The sequence below is a fragment of the Onychostoma macrolepis genome, chromosome 08 (genome assembly GCF_012432095.1).
Source record: "Onychostoma macrolepis isolate SWU-2019 chromosome 08, ASM1243209v1, whole genome shotgun sequence".
In the NCBI taxonomy this organism is placed as follows: Eukaryota; Metazoa; Chordata; class Actinopteri; order Cypriniformes; family Cyprinidae; genus Onychostoma; species Onychostoma macrolepis.
In genome coordinates, this window is record NC_081162.1 from 24,917,162 (window position 1) to 24,936,888 (window position 19,727).

At 32.2% G+C, this 19,727-nt stretch overlaps 1 protein-coding gene across 1 annotated transcript; it reads right to left on the minus strand.

Annotated features, from left to right (window-relative positions):
- Nucleotides 1–7,980: 7,980 nt before the first annotated feature.
- Nucleotides 7,981–18,787, minus strand: abtb1 (ankyrin repeat and BTB (POZ) domain containing 1). Its single transcript, XM_058785905.1, has 12 exons — nucleotides 18,527–18,787; nucleotides 17,066–17,128; nucleotides 16,914–16,969; nucleotides 15,821–15,965; nucleotides 15,582–15,741; nucleotides 14,451–14,496; nucleotides 14,245–14,361; nucleotides 12,670–12,782; nucleotides 11,700–11,798; nucleotides 11,308–11,475; nucleotides 10,060–10,260; nucleotides 7,981–9,136 (listed from the first exon to the last, which is right to left on the minus strand). The coding sequence occupies exons 1-12, from the start codon at nucleotides 18,580–18,582 to the stop codon at nucleotides 8,930–8,932; spliced, it is 1,431 nt and encodes a 476-aa protein (XP_058641888.1). The 5' UTR covers nucleotides 18,583–18,787; the 3' UTR covers nucleotides 7,981–8,929.
- Nucleotides 18,788–19,727: the final 940 nt, after the last annotated feature.

Sequence of the window (19,727 nt, forward strand, 5' to 3'; positions counted from 1 at the left end):
ATTATACAGCTCATAATTGTATATTTCGAATTTAAACAAATATTAATATATTAATCATCTTAAATTGGCATGACATACATTTTAACTATAGCATCTAAAATACTTGTTGAACAGTCAGAATACACTTTGATTATATATTTTATGGCTCATAATTGTATATTTCACTTTTAAATGAAGCAATTTGAAATGACATTGCCTCTTTAAAAACACAATTAACCAGCTTAAAAGGACATGCATTGCCTTTCTTAATTAATCAATTAAAAAAATCAATTAAAATTAAATCTGAAATACTTGTTATCAGCCTATATATTATACACCTCATATTATACAGCTTATAACTGTATATTTAATATTTAAATAACACTATATTAACAGATCAACCAACTGAATGGTCAGAATACACTGTGATAATATATCTCATAATTGTACATTTTATATTGATATAATATGAATATATCATCCAGCTTAAAATGACATGCATTGCCTTTTTCACTGTATTTACACTGTGGTTATCTGCTGTAAAACTGTAATATGTTTATGGTATAATATTAATATATCCAACCTAAAATGATTTATTGTTTTGTCTTTTTAAATATAAAAATTCTCTGTGCATGATAAGGTAACTTACAGTTAATCGGTTTACAAGTTTCACTGCTGTATTTTTAGTCTTTTTCTAAAATGACTAAAATGTTTAAAGCGTACTTCTAGAAAATGACCAAACAACATTTTTAGTTCAGAAATCCATAATGCCAATCTCCATTTTCACAGCAAATATGAATGTGTTTTTTGCACAGTCTCTAAAATCCCTTTTCTTTTAATCTCATTTCAGTTTTGTATATGATTTTAGACTTTTATGTCTCTGTTTCTCTTCTTTATGCCTGTATGAGGCACTTTGAATGACCAGCATTAGGACAGTGTTGTGCGCCATTAAGACAATGTTGAAGTCAACAAGAATTCTAATAGTTCCCAGCAAGAGTATGTAAGTGTTTAGTGTGACGGTGAACGGGGTTGCCAGGTTTCCTCGCCGGTCTCTGGAGCCGCTGGTCACCCAGGAGGAGATTAAAGAGCGAGGCAATGGAACAGGTTGTTTTTTATCCATGCCAAAATAATAGCAGTAAATCAGCTCAGCTCCAGAGTGCTGAGTCCAGCTGTATTTGGCTTGTGTAACACTGACATTTGCATGTAATGAGATCTCTTTCCCTGCATTTAATTGAATTCTAAGCAGCGGTATGCAACGAGCTCATTGTTACTTGTTAATCATTGGTGCTGTCATTAGATTCCTGGTGTCATGTGGTTGGATTTGTGGTAGTAGTTTTGATAGAGATTTTGGAGCTGTATTTTACGGACATGTGAAGCAGGTGGACTGTGGGAAGAGTCATGTGCCGCCACAGTAAGCCTCTTTCACCCTCACATGCGCTCTGTTTGTGTCACAGGGCAGCTGGGGAATACTGAAAGATTTCATTCACACGCTGACACACACAAGCCAACGATTCGCCAAAACATAAAATGCTCATTAAACTGCCATGAGACTGTGTTATACACATAGACTGACACATGCTGTGCTCGATTTAAACTGTTAGAACAATGCAGGAGAACTACGACACTTCGACCTCCCAACAATGCTTTGATCGCAGCAGGAAATACATTCATGGAAAGTGATTCTCGACCAGGGGTTCATGAACCCCGGCGGCTGCTTGGAAAGAATGTGTGATTAAACCTATAAAACAGAAAATTAGCAGATTAAAATAAGTGGTCTGAATTAATATCATGCTTTCTTCAGTTTCTTTTAAAGGCATAAAAGCCCAAATGTGACCCTGGAGCACAAAACCAGTCTTAAGTCGCTGGGGTATATTTGTAGCAACAGCCAAAAATACATTGTATGGGTCAAAATTATCCATTTTTCTTTTATCCCAAAAATCATTAGGATGTTAAATAAAGATCATGTTCCATGAAGATATTTAGTAAATTTCTTACCGTAGATGTATCGAAACTTAATTTTTGATTAGTAATATGCATCGCTAAGAACTTCATTTGGACAACTTTTCTCAATATTTAGATTTTTTTGCACCCTCAGATTCCAGATTTTCAAATAGTTGTATCTCAGCCAAATTTTGTCCGATCCTAACAAACCATCCATCAATGGAAGCTTTCATGTGATGTATAAATCTCAATTTCGAAAAATTGACACTTAAGACTGGTTTTGTCGTCCAGGGTCACAAATATGTAATTCTGTGTCTATTTGGTCTGTTTTTCTCCCATGTATTTTATTAAATGACTTAATATACATAATCATTTTGATATGGGAACGGATTAAAAAGGTTTAGTTTTGATGTTGGGGTACTTCAGCCGTACTGAAGACACGAAATGTTGGGAAATATGCTCTGGATCCTCCGTTTTCTTCTCAAGGACACTCGGTACTTCTGTAAGCTGCAGGAGGACTTCCATTTCACATTTTGGATATTTGTTTAACATTTGATTAGTATTTAAGCGTTAATGATATTTGCCTACTTGTCAGACTTCGACCTGTCATTCTCCTTTCATTTTCCCAGTAAACATGGCTACAATGGTAATTCTGTGTAAAGGAAACATACATACTTTAGCAGAGTTAAATAAACAACAAAATTCTCTGACCTCACTTATATGAATCTAATGGCCTCCAAAAATATTTGAAACTTAAATAAATAAATAAATAAAAATGTTTGTATTTAATTTTTATATTCTTATATTTTATACATTTATATTATATATCAATATAAAATAAAAAATAAATATTATGTTTATATAAAATAATGAATAAAAATATTTTAAATATAAAATATTATAAGAATTTATATATATTATATAAATATACATGTATTTAGAAAAATTAAATATTATTTAATATTAAATAATTAAATCATTTATATATAAAAATCTTAAAATTAATATTTAATTAATAATATAAAATAATATTACAATTAAAATTGGTGTCCACTGTAATGTATATATTAATATATTATTTTATTTAAAATAAATAAAAAAAAAGCAAATCTATTATATATATATATATATATATATATATATATATATTGTTTTTATTTTTGTTTTTTCTGTTATCATTTTCATTTAAAAATTTTAGAGATGTTTTTTACATTAGATTTTATTCATTTTATTTCAGTGTTACTTTTTGTTATTTTAGCACATCAAGCTAAACTAAATGAAAACCAGAAATGTTGCTTTAGCAATTTATTTTATTTGAAGTAACAATGTTTTAAAAAATTTTTTATGTAAAATGTACATAATTTTCAGCATCATTAGTGTTCAGTGTCACATGAAACCTTCAGAAATCATTAGGCCTATAATATACTGCTTATTTTAGATTTTAATAATATTCTATTTTGATCAAATAAATGCAGCCTTGGTGAGCAAAAGAGACTTCATTCAAAGACATTATAAATCCTAATTATTCCAAACCAGACTTAATTAATTTTACTAGTGTATTTACATATACCCCTAAACTCATTTATAGACAATGTAATGATCTTCAGCTGTATGTAGGCTACAACATATTCACATATTAGTAGTAGCACATATTACCTCGTCTTAATCATCTAAATGTGTTTGTGGAGGTTTATTATTCCTCTTGATGTGAGATGACAGCAGATGTGGCCTGAGCTCAGCGCGTGTTGTGAAGCGGTTCTGATCTGAGGTCTGTGGGTGTAGGTTTGATCACCGCGGATCTAGTTATCTTCAGGGTAAAGATCCAGAGCTGCCAGGTTATTAGGGATTCACGGCGTGCCGGTGACTCAGGGATCGCAAACATACACGTCTCTCAGGATAGATGTCAGAATAACGTGATGCTGCTCTGACAGGCCTTCATCCCTCACTTGAGTCGGTTGTCATGGTAATTCTGCCTCCTGTTGCCTGGAGAAACATGAAAACCCAGACTGAAGCTTTGACAAGTTACGAAACTCCAGCAAACGAGTATTTTAGATAGTTTTCACAGGTTTAAAAGCTATTAGAACCGAGGAGGGACATATTTGCTGATTTAAGAAATTTCTGTGTTCGTTTTAGGAGGAAATCGCTACTCATGCTCCACATTTCGGACAATCCCTGGTAGTTTTAAACGCACCAAATCAAATGTGTTAATTGTTCATATGTCATATGTTCTTATCTCTATGCGCTGATTAAAAACAATGGAAATCCTGCCACATTACTGATATGAGCAAACTTTTGGGACGTTCAGTTATGTAACATTTACAACTGATATGACACTTTATAACATAAATGTGTGACGAAAACGCGATAAATATATATGTATTCTTTTCTTTTTTTTGTAACAATATCAGAAAAAAAACAGATAAATATTACAACATATAGGGATACAGTAAACATTAAAAGGCAATTAAATAAGTTAAATAAAATTTCAATAAATAAATTGTATACAGTCATACAGTTATTAAAGCAATAAGCCCCAAGAAGCCGTGGTTCACTGTAAACCATGGCTTCGTGAGGCTTATTGCTTTTATAAAACGGTTATTCCATATACGTAGTAAGGTTTCATAAAATAAAACATGGCAAATAAGTGTAATGATATTAATAAAAACAGTATTCTTCCACCAAACAATGTAGTTCCTCAGAAACAGTTGTGGTTGGAATGCAACACACAAAGTAAACATAGGTGTAGGGTTGTAGTGTATTTTACAACGCTTCGAACACGGCTCAACCAATCAGAATCAAGGACCAATTTTATAAACAATAAAAGTTACAACTTATGAATTTTTTTTATAAGATTGGATGTTTTTAAGGCTTTTTTATTGGAGGAGATTCTTTGAAGTGATGAGTAAAGTAAAAGTAAATCAGTAGTGAATATTTTACAATTAGGTTTAAAGTTAAGGCATCTGGCTTTGTGAATGTGGAATTTTCCCATCGTACAAATAAAGTCAGAAACCACAAAAATGAAAGAGAACTTTAACTGCAGAAATCTTACATAGACGAAAGAATACAAGAAGTAAAGATGCTGAAATTTGAAGCCAGAATTGTTTAGTATAAGGACAGAAATAGAATAAATGTGAGTGAGATTTTTCCTCTTCTTGGCAAAAAAGAGCAGATTGGAGAAATATTTTGTATGAATTTATTTAAATATTTGTTGCAGGGGTAATAATTTTAAAATGAACTTCTGAAAACGCGATAAATATGGAAAAGATCTAAGTAGTCATATGAAGATTTGTCCTTCAGTGCCATTGTGAAGTTTGAGTTGGACTAATACACAGCGCCTCCTGCAGGACTAAATTATTAAAGCAGCTCATAAATCAAAGATAAGTCAGTTACAGGTGCATCTCAATAAATTAGAATGTCGTGGAAAAGTTCATTTATTTCAGTAATTCAACTCAAATTGTGAAGCTCGTGTATTAAATAAATTCAATGCACACAGACTGAAGTAGTTTAAGTCTTTGGTTCTTTTAATTGTGATGATTTTGGCTCACATTTAACAAAAACCCACAAATTCACTATCTCAACAAATTAGAATATGGTGACATGCCAATCAGCTAATCAACTCAAAACACCTGCAAAGGTTTCCTGAGCCTTCAAAATGGTGTCTCAGTTTGGTTCACTAGGCTACACAATCATGGGGAAGACTGCTGATCTGACAGTTGTCCAGAAGACAATCATTGACACCCTTCACAAGGAGGGTAAGCCACAAACATTCATTGCCAAAGAAGCTGGCTGTTCACAGAGTGCTGTATCCAAGCATGTTAACAGAAAGTTGAGCGGAAGGAAAAAGTGTGGAAGGAAAAACCAACCAGAACCGCAGCTTTATGAGGATTGTCAAGCAAAATCGATTCAAGAATTTGAGTGAACTTCACAAGGAATGGACTGAGGCTGGGGTCAAGGCATCAAGAGCCACCACACACAGACATGTCAAGGAATTTGGCTACAGTTGTCATATTCCTCTTGTTAAGCCACTCCTGAACCACAGACAACGTCAGAGGCGTCTTACCTGGGCTAAGGAGAAGAAGAACTGGACTGTTGCCCAGTGGTCCAAAGTCCTCTTTTCAGATGAGAGCAAGTTTTGTATTTCATTTGGAAACCAAGGTCCTAGAGTCTGGAGGAAGGGTGGAGAAGCTCATAGCCCAAGTTGCTTGAAGTCCAGTGTTAAGTTTCCACAGTCTGTGATGATTTGGGATGCAATGTCATCTGCTGGTGTTGGTCCATTGTGTTTTTTGAAAACCAAAGTCACTGCACCCGTTTACCAAGAAATTTTGGAGCACTTCATGCTTCCTTCTGCTGACCAGCTTTTTAAATTTTTCATTTTTGAAATGAATTTGATTTCATTTTCCAGCAGGATTTGGCACCTGCCCACACTGCCAAAAGCACCAAGAGTTGGTTAAATGACCATGGTGTTGGTGTGCTTGACTGGCCAGCAAACTCACCAGACCTGAACCCCATAGAGAATCTATGGGGTATTGTCAAGAGGAAAATGAGAAACAAGAGACCAAAAAATGCAGATGAGCTGAAGACCACTGTCAAAGAAACCTGGGCTTCCATTCCACCTCAGCAGTGCCACAAACTGATCACCTCCATGCCACGCCGAATTGAGGCAGTAATTAAAGCAAAAGGAGCCCCTACCAAGTATTGAGTACATATACAGTAAATTGGTCTTATGAAGTATTCTAATTTGTTGAGATGGTGAATTGGTGGGTTTTTGTTAAATGTGAGCCAAAATCATCACAATTAAAAGAACTACTTCAGTCTGTGTGCACTGAATTATTTAATACACGAGCTTCACAATTTGAGTTGAATTACTGAAATAAATGAACTTTTCCACGACGTTCTAATTTATTGAGATGCACCTGTATTTCCAAATACTGAGAAATCAAAACCTCTGTGACCACACTGAACATTTGGGCTCTTAATTCAAATTTGTGAATAAAGAAATGATGAGGATTAAAAAAAAAAAAAAAACAATAATAAATAAATAAATAAAAATAAACTAACTAAAAATCAATCAATAATGTGACATAAAATGATGAACTTCCACTTTTTACTCAATATGCTGACAATGCAATTTATAATAATACATTTGTATTAAATTAAAAACTATTTATAGGTCTAAATGTAAACAAATTTGGCTTTATTGTTGTCATTAAAGAATAAAAGAAAGAAAAAAACATTAATATACTGTGAAAATTATTTTTAACTTAATATATTTTCAACTTTATACTCAAAATTGACTGATAATAAGATTTGTATTAATAATTAATATGTAATTAATATGCATGTAATCAAATTGGGTTGTTTTGATGTCATTATAGCAAAATAATAAAAAAAACATACTAATATACTCTGAATATTATGGGTTTTTTCACTAAAAATATACTGATAATAACATTTGTAATAATTTTGCATTAAATTAAAGGAAAATTATTTTGTAAACCAAATTTTGTGTTGCTGTCATTAAAGCACAAGAAAAATACTAACATACTATGAAATATTATATTTTTAACTTTTCACTCAAAATATACTGATAAAATTTGTAATTTCAAATGTAAAAAAAAAAAAAAAAAGGTCAAAATGTAAATAAATCTGGCTTTGATGTATTCTGAATTGTAATTTTTCTACTCAAAATATTTTAAACTTTTTACTTAAAATATGCTCAATACAGTTTGTAATAATACATTTGTAAAAAGAAAAGACATACTAATATGCTATTTTTTACTCAATATATTTTCAACATCACTCAAAATATACTGATCATAACATTTGTAATAAATATGTATTAAATAAAAGACATTTATAAAAAATACTTTATTGAAAAAATTTGTATTAAACAAATTTGGCTTGAGTGTTGCTTTTATTAAAGCAAAAACAACCTACTAATATACTCAGAAATGTCAAAATTATAACAGACATTTGTATAACATTTAAAAATGCAGAATGGAATTTTTTTCCCCAGTGTTCTCTTCTCAGACGGTAAATTAAACAGACCCACGAGTAATATGTACATTAAATATTATTTATTTTTGCTCACATATGTACATCTCATTCAGTCCGAGCATCCCACAATAAATCATAGGAAAGGAAACTGCAATGCCAACGCATCAGCTAGTAAACCGACACTTCATGAAAGTTCATCCACAAGTCTCATGTGTGGCATTTTCTCCTGAGCACAACGTTCAGAAACAAACATACACAAACTCACCAAGTGCTGCTGAGCAAATGAGCGCAGGATATGCTTTAAGACCGGCATAAAATACAATAATAAAAGGCTATGAAATAAAATCAAAGCAATGCAGGAAAAAAAGCAAAGCAAAAATGTTTAGGTGGAGAAATGTTAAGCACTTTAGGAGCATGTATCCTGATTATATCATTGAGTAATTCTATGCAAATATTGCATGCATATTACCAGAAGTCTGTGGATGCAAAGCTGGAAAACTTCTTTATCAGTGCTGGAAGATACATTTGTAAGTGAACACACATTGAGGCATAAATAATCATCTATTCGCTTGAACAAATGGCAAAATATCACACAATTTTGGATCAAAATTGGACGATTTTAGAAATATCAGTTCTATCATGAACACCTACATTTTGAACATCTCAAAAGAGATTACTTTTAAATGCACTCCTTTTCTTAAATTGATCAAATTAATCATTGGCTCAAATCATATTCGGTGATGTATCAGAACTTGTTCTGATATATAAGCCTCACTACTGGTGAAATGTCAAAATGTCAAGCTTTCATCTCTTTTTGTTCATAAAAATAAACAACAGAAACAACTAAAGACAGGAAGCTTCACTGCATCACAACAGGCCACTGCAATATGACTCACACTGACTCCATATATGAATGTTTTTGGTTAGAATCGACCATATTAGTTTGTTACTGCTAACGTGGTGCTAGATTGCTACGGATTGTGCATGTAAAGCATTTGGTAAGTTGTGTTTCTCAGCACTCCAGCCCGATGCTGGCCAGCAGGAGCTCCAGGGCGCTGAGTTTCTGGTTGGCCTCCTCGATGGCGCTGTACGTCTGAACATTACTGGCGATGTGGAAACGGATCTCGTCTACCAGAGGGATGGAATCAGTTTCCTGCCTGGCGGCCACATTCCCAGCATCCTCTCTGATCATATCAGCAAACTCTGGCCTTTCCACCAGCTGTAACAAACATCACTTCATTATCTCCTTAATCCATGTTGAAAATATAGTTTGGCATTCAAAACTTCTGTAATGTGACATATTTTCCAGTGAAATTGAGCAGTCAGAGGAAAATAGGGCAGGAGGTCATTTCATCCATCAGATGGAGACTGTTACACTCCTGAGCTAGTTTGATTGCTTGTTTTTTAATTACATACATGCATAACATGCATGCATACACACACACACACACACACACACACATATGCATTAAATAATTTCTTTTCATATTACAAACAATTTTTATACATTAATATTACAGAAATATAATTTATATAAAATTAAACATATAATGTTTAATTAAATAATTTCTATTTAATTTTTTCATTACATTAAAATTATTCATTTATTTTTATTTAGAATGAATATTTATAATATAATTTATAAAAATATATAAAATAAAGTATTTATATATTTAATATAAAATTAAATATTATTTTATATATTTATATACAAAATATAAATAAATTGAATATATATATAAAAAATTTAATGACTAAAGAAATGACATTTAAATTTATATTTTTATATAATGTATCTTTTAAAATGTTTATAATATTACAAAATTTATATTTATATACCATAAATATTAAATTAATTTTATATTTAAATAATATTTAAAAAGATATGATATAAATATAAATAAATTTATAGAATTAAACAAATCTTTTTTATATGTCTAAACAATATTTTTTAATTTAAATGAATATTTATATAGTTATATATTAAATCATTTACTTTTTAGAATTAAAATTCAAGATATTTTTTATAATAATATTACATTTATTGGATGAGTGCTCCACAATAACACCAGGTGCATAAATTATGAATGTAAATAAGGTGAATTTTGATCATAAGCAGCCTATTTGTGAATGAACACACACCCGCTCGATGATCTTGGCCATGAATTCGGTGCACTGGTCCTCCAGCCGCGAAAGCCGGAACAGTTTGGCCGTCTTCCACATGTGCAGCACGTTCTCCTCGTTGAGCAGCACAGCCAGAGTCCTGCCACACAGACGCTTCAGACCCGGTAACAGGTACATGTCAGCCACACACAGAACCTCATACACATTCTCATGAGAGAGCTGGAAAACAGTCACAGAGGCTTCATTAGCACATCTGACGGATCGCTGCATTTATCAAGATAATGAACATGATGAAACAAGATGACTCGCCTTAAAGGGACTTTAAAGAGAGAGTGGAAAACTGTCCTGTAAAACTATATTACGCCTATTTAAGGTGAAAGAAACCTGGACTGACATTTGTCAACTTGGACAGTTTTCAGGAAGAAAAAAGTACAAGAATATGCCCTTATAAAGTGTGCTCTAATCATATAAAAATCATATCTAAAAAAAGACAATTTTTTTTTTTTTAAGTAAATATAGGTACAAATTTTTTTTAAATATTCATATTGAACTTTTTATATATTCATATTTTAAATGTCATTTATACACATTTTTACTTTGTTTTTATTTGTATATTTTAGAAATATTTGTATTTCTATTGATTTTTATATAAAAAAAAATCTCTTTACCTTTATTTTTATTTCTTTAGTTATTTTAGTATTTTTATTTTATTTCAGCTTCACTTCATTTAATTTTTTCATATTTTGACTTTTTAGATTTTCAGTTTGTTTTCGAATTTCAGTAATTTTATTATGTGCTTTTGCAATTTTATTAGTTTTTATATTTCTACTTGGCACTTAACACTTTTAGTATTTTTTATTTTATTGTATTCTACTTCTGCTGTATTTCAATTACTGAACTTATAACTTCTAATGCTGTAATATTTTATTGTTGTGATGGATTGTTTTTTGTTGTACATGTATTTGTATAACTGGGCCGCCTATCTTGGCCAGGACACTCCTGGAAAAGAGATTTTTAATCTCAGTGAGGTTCTCTCCTGGTTAAATAAAGGCAAAAGAATAACAGTTTTCATTTTAGTTAACAATAACAATGATAGATATCGGGTTGTTTTATGCCAGAACTACACTAAAACTTTTATTTGGAAGCGTTTTGTTTGCAGAAAACTTCGTTTAATATCTTTCTTGTCTTCCAATCCTCCACTGATGGGAAGTGTCTTGATTGATGAGTTTTAGTGTTTATTGAACATGTTAGCATGTTTGTGTGTACCTGAGTGTTATCACTGTAGATGTAGTAAAGGATTCTTGTAAACAAATCATGAGACACATCGTGAAGGGTGATGACAGGAATGCTGGGAAGAGTCTGCAGAGTTTCACCCTCGCTGAAATGATCCTCCAACAGCGCCTTAAAATAATCACTACGACCACAGAAAAACGCCTGCGCACATAAACACAAACACATTTCGTCTGCACAAATGCCCTTTTTAATCAAACCACAAATATATTATTAAAGCACAACCATCATTCTAATAATTCATTCTGAGCAATTAAAAATATAGCCAAGAGATATTAGATTGATACCTTTATTTGCATGTGGGATGCCACTAAAATCATCCTACCTACAACACTCAGGGATCATGATGATCAGCGTTAAACACTGACCTTATGACACAGGAAGTCATAGCCCTCCACCCGGAAGCAGATGTCAGGGTAACTTGGAAAACTATCAGTTAGATCAAAAGGAAGCTGGCCGTATCCAACCTAAAGATCAAACAGCAAGAGTTTTAATCAGTACAGTAATATTGTTAACTATTAATACGATTAAAATAACCGTTTTCTATTTGAATATGTTTTTAAATGCAATTTATTCCTTTGATGCAAAGCTGAATTTTCAGCATGATTACTCCAGTTTTCAGTGTCACATGATCCTTCAGAAATCGTTCTAATACACTGATTTGCTGCTCAAGAAACATTTATGATTATCATCAATGTTAAAAACAATTGTGCTGCTTAATATATTTGTGAAAACCTTGTTTTCAAGATTCATTGATAAATAGAAAGAACTTTAAAAGATCTTTAGTAAATGTCTCTACTGTCACTTTTAATCAATTTAATGTGTCCTTGCTGAATAAAAGTATTCATTTCTTTCCAAAAAAAATAAATCATCCTGACCCCAAATGTTTGAACATTAGTGTATGGAGAGTGTATGGATGTCTTACATTTTAATTTCTAAATCCACAAAATCAAATACAATTACATTTTTTGTAAGGTTTTAAAAACTACGTCCAGAAACTCATCTTCACTGGATGTGCAGTTCATGAGAAAAATGTAAAGTTTTTTTTTTTTTTTTTTACCACAAATGTCAAATACTAAATACAATTTTAATGACAGTATTTATAGGGCCTTAAGGCAAATTTGTTCTCCGTGAGGAGAGGGAGCCTCATGTGAAAAGCCTCCAGCTCCAACAGGGCAGCAGGAACTGGCATTTAAATATTATGAATTAAACCACAAATTGCTAAGCAACCGCACATCCCATAATTATATATATATATATATAAAAAAAATGCAAGCAGCCACAGACAATTTTCTCCCTTGTGATAAGGTTACAGTTGGACTGGGTGCTTCCTCTCACCCGCAGCTCAGCTGGAAGTGCGCTGTCAGCCAGCAGAGCCATTCCATCCTGCAGCTGAAAGTCATGAGGATCCAGAGTCAACACCTTCACACACGTCCCGGGCTTATTAGACACTGCCAGACAGAGAACAAGACAGCAGAGAAGTCAAGATTTGTTTTAACGAATCAGTTTGTTTAGATGATTCACTGCAGCAAAATAACTGATTCACCAACTCATCACTAAGTCATTCACCCAAAATCCTGAAATTACTGATTTTTTTTGTAGAGAAAAAAAAAAAAAAAAAATAAATACTGCTGAGGATTTTCTGTAGTGATTTTTTTAATTACTGCTATCATCACACTGTTTTTTATTTATTAATTTTAAAGGTGACCCTGGACCACAAAACCAGTCTTAAGTCGCTGGGGTATATTTGTAGCAATAGCCAAAAATACACTGTATGGGTCAAAATAATCCATTTTTATTTTATGCCAAAAATCATTAGGATATTAAGTAAAGATCATGTTCCATGAAGATATTTTGTAAATTTCTTACTGTAAATATATTAACACTTAATTTTTGATATAATTACTAGTAATATGCATTGCAAAGAACTTCATTTGGACAACTTTAAAGGTGATTTTTTTGCACCCTCAGATTCCAGATTTTCAAATAGTTGTATCTTGGCCAAATATTGTCAGATCCTAATAAACCATTCCATCAATGGAAAGCTTATTTATTCAGCTTTCACATGATGTATAAATCTCAATTTCGAAAAATTGACACTTAAGACCAGGGTCACAAATGTGATTCAACATATTAACATAACATCAATATATTCCTTAATGGATAAGGTTTCATTAAATATTATTAAACCATATTTTGTGCAAGACAAATACTAATCTAATTTCTGGAATAAATCATAGATGCACAGCAGCAAAATCAGAAAAGGTTTACCTCTCATAAATACACTACTGTTCAAAAGTGATAGAAAATTTTAAGGACATAAGGAAATTATTACTTTGATTCATCAAAGATGCATTTAATTGATTAAACTGATCAAAAGTGACAGTAAAGACAGTTATGTTACAAAAGATTTCTATTTCAAATAAATGCTGTTCTTTTGAACTTTCTAGCCATCAAAGAATCCTAAAAAAGGATTAAGGTTTGCACAAATATATTAACTGTTTTCAACACTGATAATAATAAGAAATGTTTCTTGAGCAGCATATCATTAGAATGATTTCTAAAGGATCATGTGACACTGAAGACTGTTTTGAATCACAGGAATACATTTCCTTTTAAAATATATTTAAATAGAAAACCATTATTTTAAATGGTAATAATATTTGCCAATATTTTCTTTATTTTTACTGTATTTTGATCAAATAAATACAGCTTTGGTGAGCAGAAGAGACTTCTTTTAAAAACAGTAAAAAACAACAAAAAAAACAGTAGAATCATTTTAATGCAGTTTTCTACTTTTTGTTAACACCTTGCAGTGAAGCTAATTATTCTTCAAGGTGTACATTAACATGAATCATTATGAGTTTCAAATTAGCTTCGCAACACTGTGTATAAATTAGACCGGCTCCTCACCAAACTCATAAACCTGTTTGCACTTCACTTCCAGCTCCTCAATCAGCTCGCTGATCTTGCACTGTTTCGCCAAACGCTTGCAGTCCTCCACGTAATTCACATCTATATCCAAACGGCCTGGAAAAAGACAGCACATGGTGAGGAATAACACTGCCACCAGAGCACTAACACCACCTACAAACCCTTGGTCATACTCTGATGCTCACCAGTGTAGAAATACTGCATGATTGCACCAAATGCAGCAGGGTTGACCTGGAAAAGGAAATTAAAATTGACACATTAGGATCATATGAGTTTGAAGCATGCTGAAGTAAAATGTTATAAGAGAGAAAAGTCTGTTCTTCTTAATTTAACACAACCCTGGGGAAAAGATAATTAAAGCACCTCAAGAAGATCTGAACAGCAGCATTAACACCCTCTGAAGAAAACATGATGAACATTAAAAAAATTCTATGCTTTCACTTTTTCTTGAATCCTCCCTCTTCTAAATTATGTCTGAAATGTTGTATTTTAAGCACTTCTAGTGTTTATTTTCCCCTTTATAATGAATTGCTTATTGTATTCCTCATTTGTACTCTAAGTCACTTTAGATAAAAGCATCTGCTAAATTAATAAATGTAAATGTAACATATGATTTCATGTTCAATCCTAAATTATAAAAAAGGTTGCATAACTTACTATTCGGGGAAAAAAAAGGTGACATTTTCTTATTTCTATGAAAGTATGCATCGCAAATAATATGCCATCTTGGCTCCTTTGACATAATATCATTTGTATGGGAACCTGTTTATTCCACAGAATAATAAAAAAACAAAAATACAATTCTAAATATCTCAGAATTTGTTTCATATGCATATAAATTCAGAACCGTGCAGAACTGTAAACTTGCAATTGTGAGAAAAAAGTCAGAATTGTCAGATAAGTCACAATTACATTTTTTTTCCTGTGAAGTCAGAATTGCAAGATGTGAACTACAAATTCTGAGGAAAAAGTCACAATTAAATTTATGTTTCATTCTGTAGTGTAATCAAAAAAACAAACAAAAACAAATCAAAACAGAATTTTGAGATGTAAACTCAATTTTGAGGAAAAAAAAAAGTGTGAACTGCAAAACATGAACTTGTGAGATGTAAATTTGCAATTGCAAGAAAAGTCACATCTCACAATTCTAAGAAAAAAGTCAAAAGAAAGCCAAAATTGTGAAAAACACACCTTGTTGTTTTTCTTTTTTTTTTGTGCCATAAACGGGCTTCCATACATGTGGCACAGAATGGACAGTATGCAGACGGGGAATCAGCACAGTGAAAGTGATTTGCGTGTAGTGAAACAGCGCCTACCAGTGGATGTTTGAGGGTAATGTCACTCTTCCCCTTCCACTTGGTCTCCAGCATGTGGGCGAAGTATTCTGATCGGGCACTCAAGATACAGCGGTGGGCCTTAAACATCTCACCGTGCACCATAAATGTCACGTCGCTGTAGTTTCCCTGCTCCAAAAGCCTGCAAGGGGGAAAAGCACCTATCAGTGAGTTTGTGAAAGCGACCATGGTTTGTGTTTGTATGTGTTCGTGGTCCTCACGTCTGCAGGAACTGGTCGTAATAGTCTCTCTGCATAGCCTTCGCCGTGATGCGCTTGTACTCTTTGAGCAGGCGGCGAATGGGGTCGCTCAACGCTCCGTACAGACAGCGCTCGCCGTCAAATGTGTTCGCCTCACACTTTGCTCCTGAAACAGAAAACACAAGCCTGTAGTGCACTCACATATACTAGTAATACAGACACAAAAAAAAAAAAAAAAAAAACATCACTGAGGACAAAAAAATCTATTTGATTTCTAGTGAGACCTATTATATATTATGGATAAACTATTATCTAAAATAAAATTTAACGTAGCATGAAAAGTTAATCAAACATCTTTAGGTCTTAAATACAAATCAAATTGTAATGTAAGAACATAAATTACATAATCTGTCGAATAATATCACAAATCGTGGACTGCTTAGCTATGCTCAAATTTTGGTAATAGGGTTACAAAAAAAATTAATAAAAAAAAAAAAAAAAAAAAGCTCATGAATTTAATTTTACCACCTGAATGTTTTCTGAAGGTTACATGCCTGCTTTCATGGAATATTAAAAGATAAAACTTAGAAAATTAAAGAAAAAAATTAAGATTTTTTTTGACAAACAAATGTCTTCAGGTCTCAGACATAACTTACATAATCTATTGAACTAAAATTAAATTAATTATGTTAGCTCTGTACCACACTTGCACACAACATTATTATGAAAAAACAAGCAGTGCAGACATATTTTGTTTTCAACGGGAAATATAGATTCATTAATAACTGCAAGCCAAGATTTAGTCCCAAAAAAGTTGTGTTTTGACATGCTAAAATTCTGAATAAATAAATGATAGATAGATTTTAAAAGTGAAAGAGTTTGTTTCACCAACTGAAAGTTTTCTATAGGTTGCACACCTGCGTTTACTATTTATTTTTAAAAAAACTTTTTTTTTTTTAAATGAAAGATTTATAGAATTACTTTATTATTATTATTTTATTTTTTTATGTTTAAGTGTTTCATGCTTTATTTTGTACCATAATTGTGCAAATCCGTCTATACAGTACAGATTATAATGCCCTGGTTAGGTATGAATTATCATTATAGTATTTACCGTTGGCAAGCAGGTACTGCACCAGCTCTTCATGTCCACAGAGACATGCATAATACCTGAAGACAAAGACAGAGAGAGATATCAGGCAGAGGCTTCATTACGACAGACACTGCAGACAATGAAAGGAAATAAGCCTAAGTGAGCAGTCTTACAGAGGTGTGCTGTCCCACTTATCTCTGATGTTCAGTTCTACATCCCTCTGTTCAACCAGGTATCTGGAGAAGATGGAAAAAATGCCAAAAGATAAAGCAGAGACCAGATACATTACAACCAACATAATAACAAAACATCATTCAGAACTGAACACAGAGCATTACACAAGAAATCAGCAGACCGAGTACAGTAATCCCAGTATGTGGGCCAATACATGACAACATATTATCTGTCAGACTCACATGCTTTTCCTTCTAATTCTGAGGCCATATAGGGTGTCTGACTATTTCACAACATTACTGCCAAACAAACCAAAAACAAAAAACCCTGATATCTTACAGTGTTACAAGCATATCCATCAACCAAAGGTGTTTGAAAGGCGTAATTCTATACTGTAATGTAATGGCATCTTGACTACTGAATGTACATACAGTATTTACATAATACATATGCCATGCACAACTGCTTAGACATGCATATGGGTAGTTGACAAATGTAGAAAAAAAAAAAAAAACTTAACATACAAATAACATGAGAAAAATGTATCTTCATTCTTAGAGTTACAAATAGCATGAGTTTTTTTTTTATTTATTTTTTTTACATTTTTCCGTCACACCATAGGACACATTGATAAGTACCCATACACATGATTTAAAAGTTATATAGTTTATGCACACTTCACATTTGTATATACAGTCTCCAAACACTATACATACACCGTGCAAATTGGTTTATATATCTACACATATGCAGTCTCATGAGATTACATAGGAAATGCACATTTGATTAAATATAAATGAAGACTATTTTAGTTATCATCTAATTAAGAGATTTGGTAGGCTGTGCATATTTGCTTCTATATTCATATTCTGCATCTATATAGACAATAAAAGATAATACAGGTCAAGTACATGTGTTCGGATATGCAATAGCCACAAACTATATAGACTAATAAAGCTTTGCTTAGATATGCACATATATGTACATGTAGCAAAAATATAGCACATTTGTTTACATGAGTACATACAGTATCTAAACACAGATTTTTATATGAATAAACATATTAAAACTACTTAGGTATTGTTTTAGTTATGTCTAGATCATTTAATACAAATACGAAATGCATTTGTTTATATAAAGCATATATGTAGCCCATGCGCATAAACAGTATGATTATAGTGACCAATGGTCATGAACTTTTGTTTACATGTGCACATTTATCTGAAGATTGTAAAGTGATGCATATTTGTTCAGTTATGATTAAATATGATCCACAGAAATTTTAGGTCAGTGTATACTTCCTTGCATATAAATCAGAGTCTAGAGATTACGTAGGCTGTGCAAATTAATTTCCATATGCATATCTGCATATAAAATATCTTCAGAATAAACGGGCCATGCACGTTTGTCCACATGTGAAACTTCCAACCAAAACAACAACAAGCCATCAGCTGTCTGACCTCACTCTGGCAATGTCGCCCTTTCTGCAGCTTGAAAACAGATCAACAGCGTCCATCTGCGCGGCGGTAAAGCTTCTCTGAAATGCATTGAAACGGCCTGTCTAACTGACAGGATCGGCTGCAGGCACACGGACAGCGACGGCTCTGGACAAAACTAACGCGGAGCCTGTTTCCAGGTGCAGTTTGCGATGTCTGCTGTTTCTTCTCGCACTGAGAAAGTGCTCAACAAACGTAAACAGGAAGCAGATTTGTGTACGTACAGTTGAGCTTTACGTGCGTCTCAACAGCGCCCTCTGAAGGACCGTGCTGGAATATAAACAGCGCGACTCCAGCGTCCTCGTGTGAACTACAACATCCTTTTATCAAACATTGTTATACTCTGTGCTACCCCAAATGATAAAATGAAATTGGATTTGGGCATTTGATTGATCATTAATGCAGGCATTTTTACAATTTGATTTATTATTTGCAGTAGGCTATTATTTTAGTAGGCTATAATTAATATATACTAATATAGTTTTTGTTAATATTTTATATATTAATTTTTAGTTCAAGTTTTTTTAATTCGTTTTTAAATATGTCTATATGGTTTTAGTTTTTAGGTTTAGTTTATTTAGTTTTAGCTATTTGAATACTTCAACTTAAGTACTCAAACAAAAAAGTACTTAAGTGCTAAACAAAAGTAAGAAATGTTGCCTTGGCAACTAGCTGGAAAAAAAAGAAGAAGTTTCCTATATTTTATTTCAGTTAATGTTTATTTCATTTGATTGGTCATTTTAATTTTGCAAAGATAATAATATATGGTAACACTTTACTTAAAGACTTTACGTATAATGTATTATGAAGGGTTCTCAGTGCCTGGGTAAAAAAATATTAAAAACAACCCAATAAAATGGCCCAACAGGCTACACCCAGCATTTGTGTTTAAAAAAAGCATTTTTTAATGTTGTAATACATTGTATCTTGTTGTAAATAATTATAACAGAATTTAAAAAGCACAGTGTAAGAATGAATTAATTGTTTTAACTGTGGTTACAATTATTCATGAGACTGTACAATGCATAAGGTGCATTACAAGCATTACATTACATTAAAACTACTTTTATAATGTATTATACATAATACATTATAAATTAATTAATTTTAATTAATATATTCACATTTTCTTAACTAAAGATTAAAGAATTAAATATATTAAGAA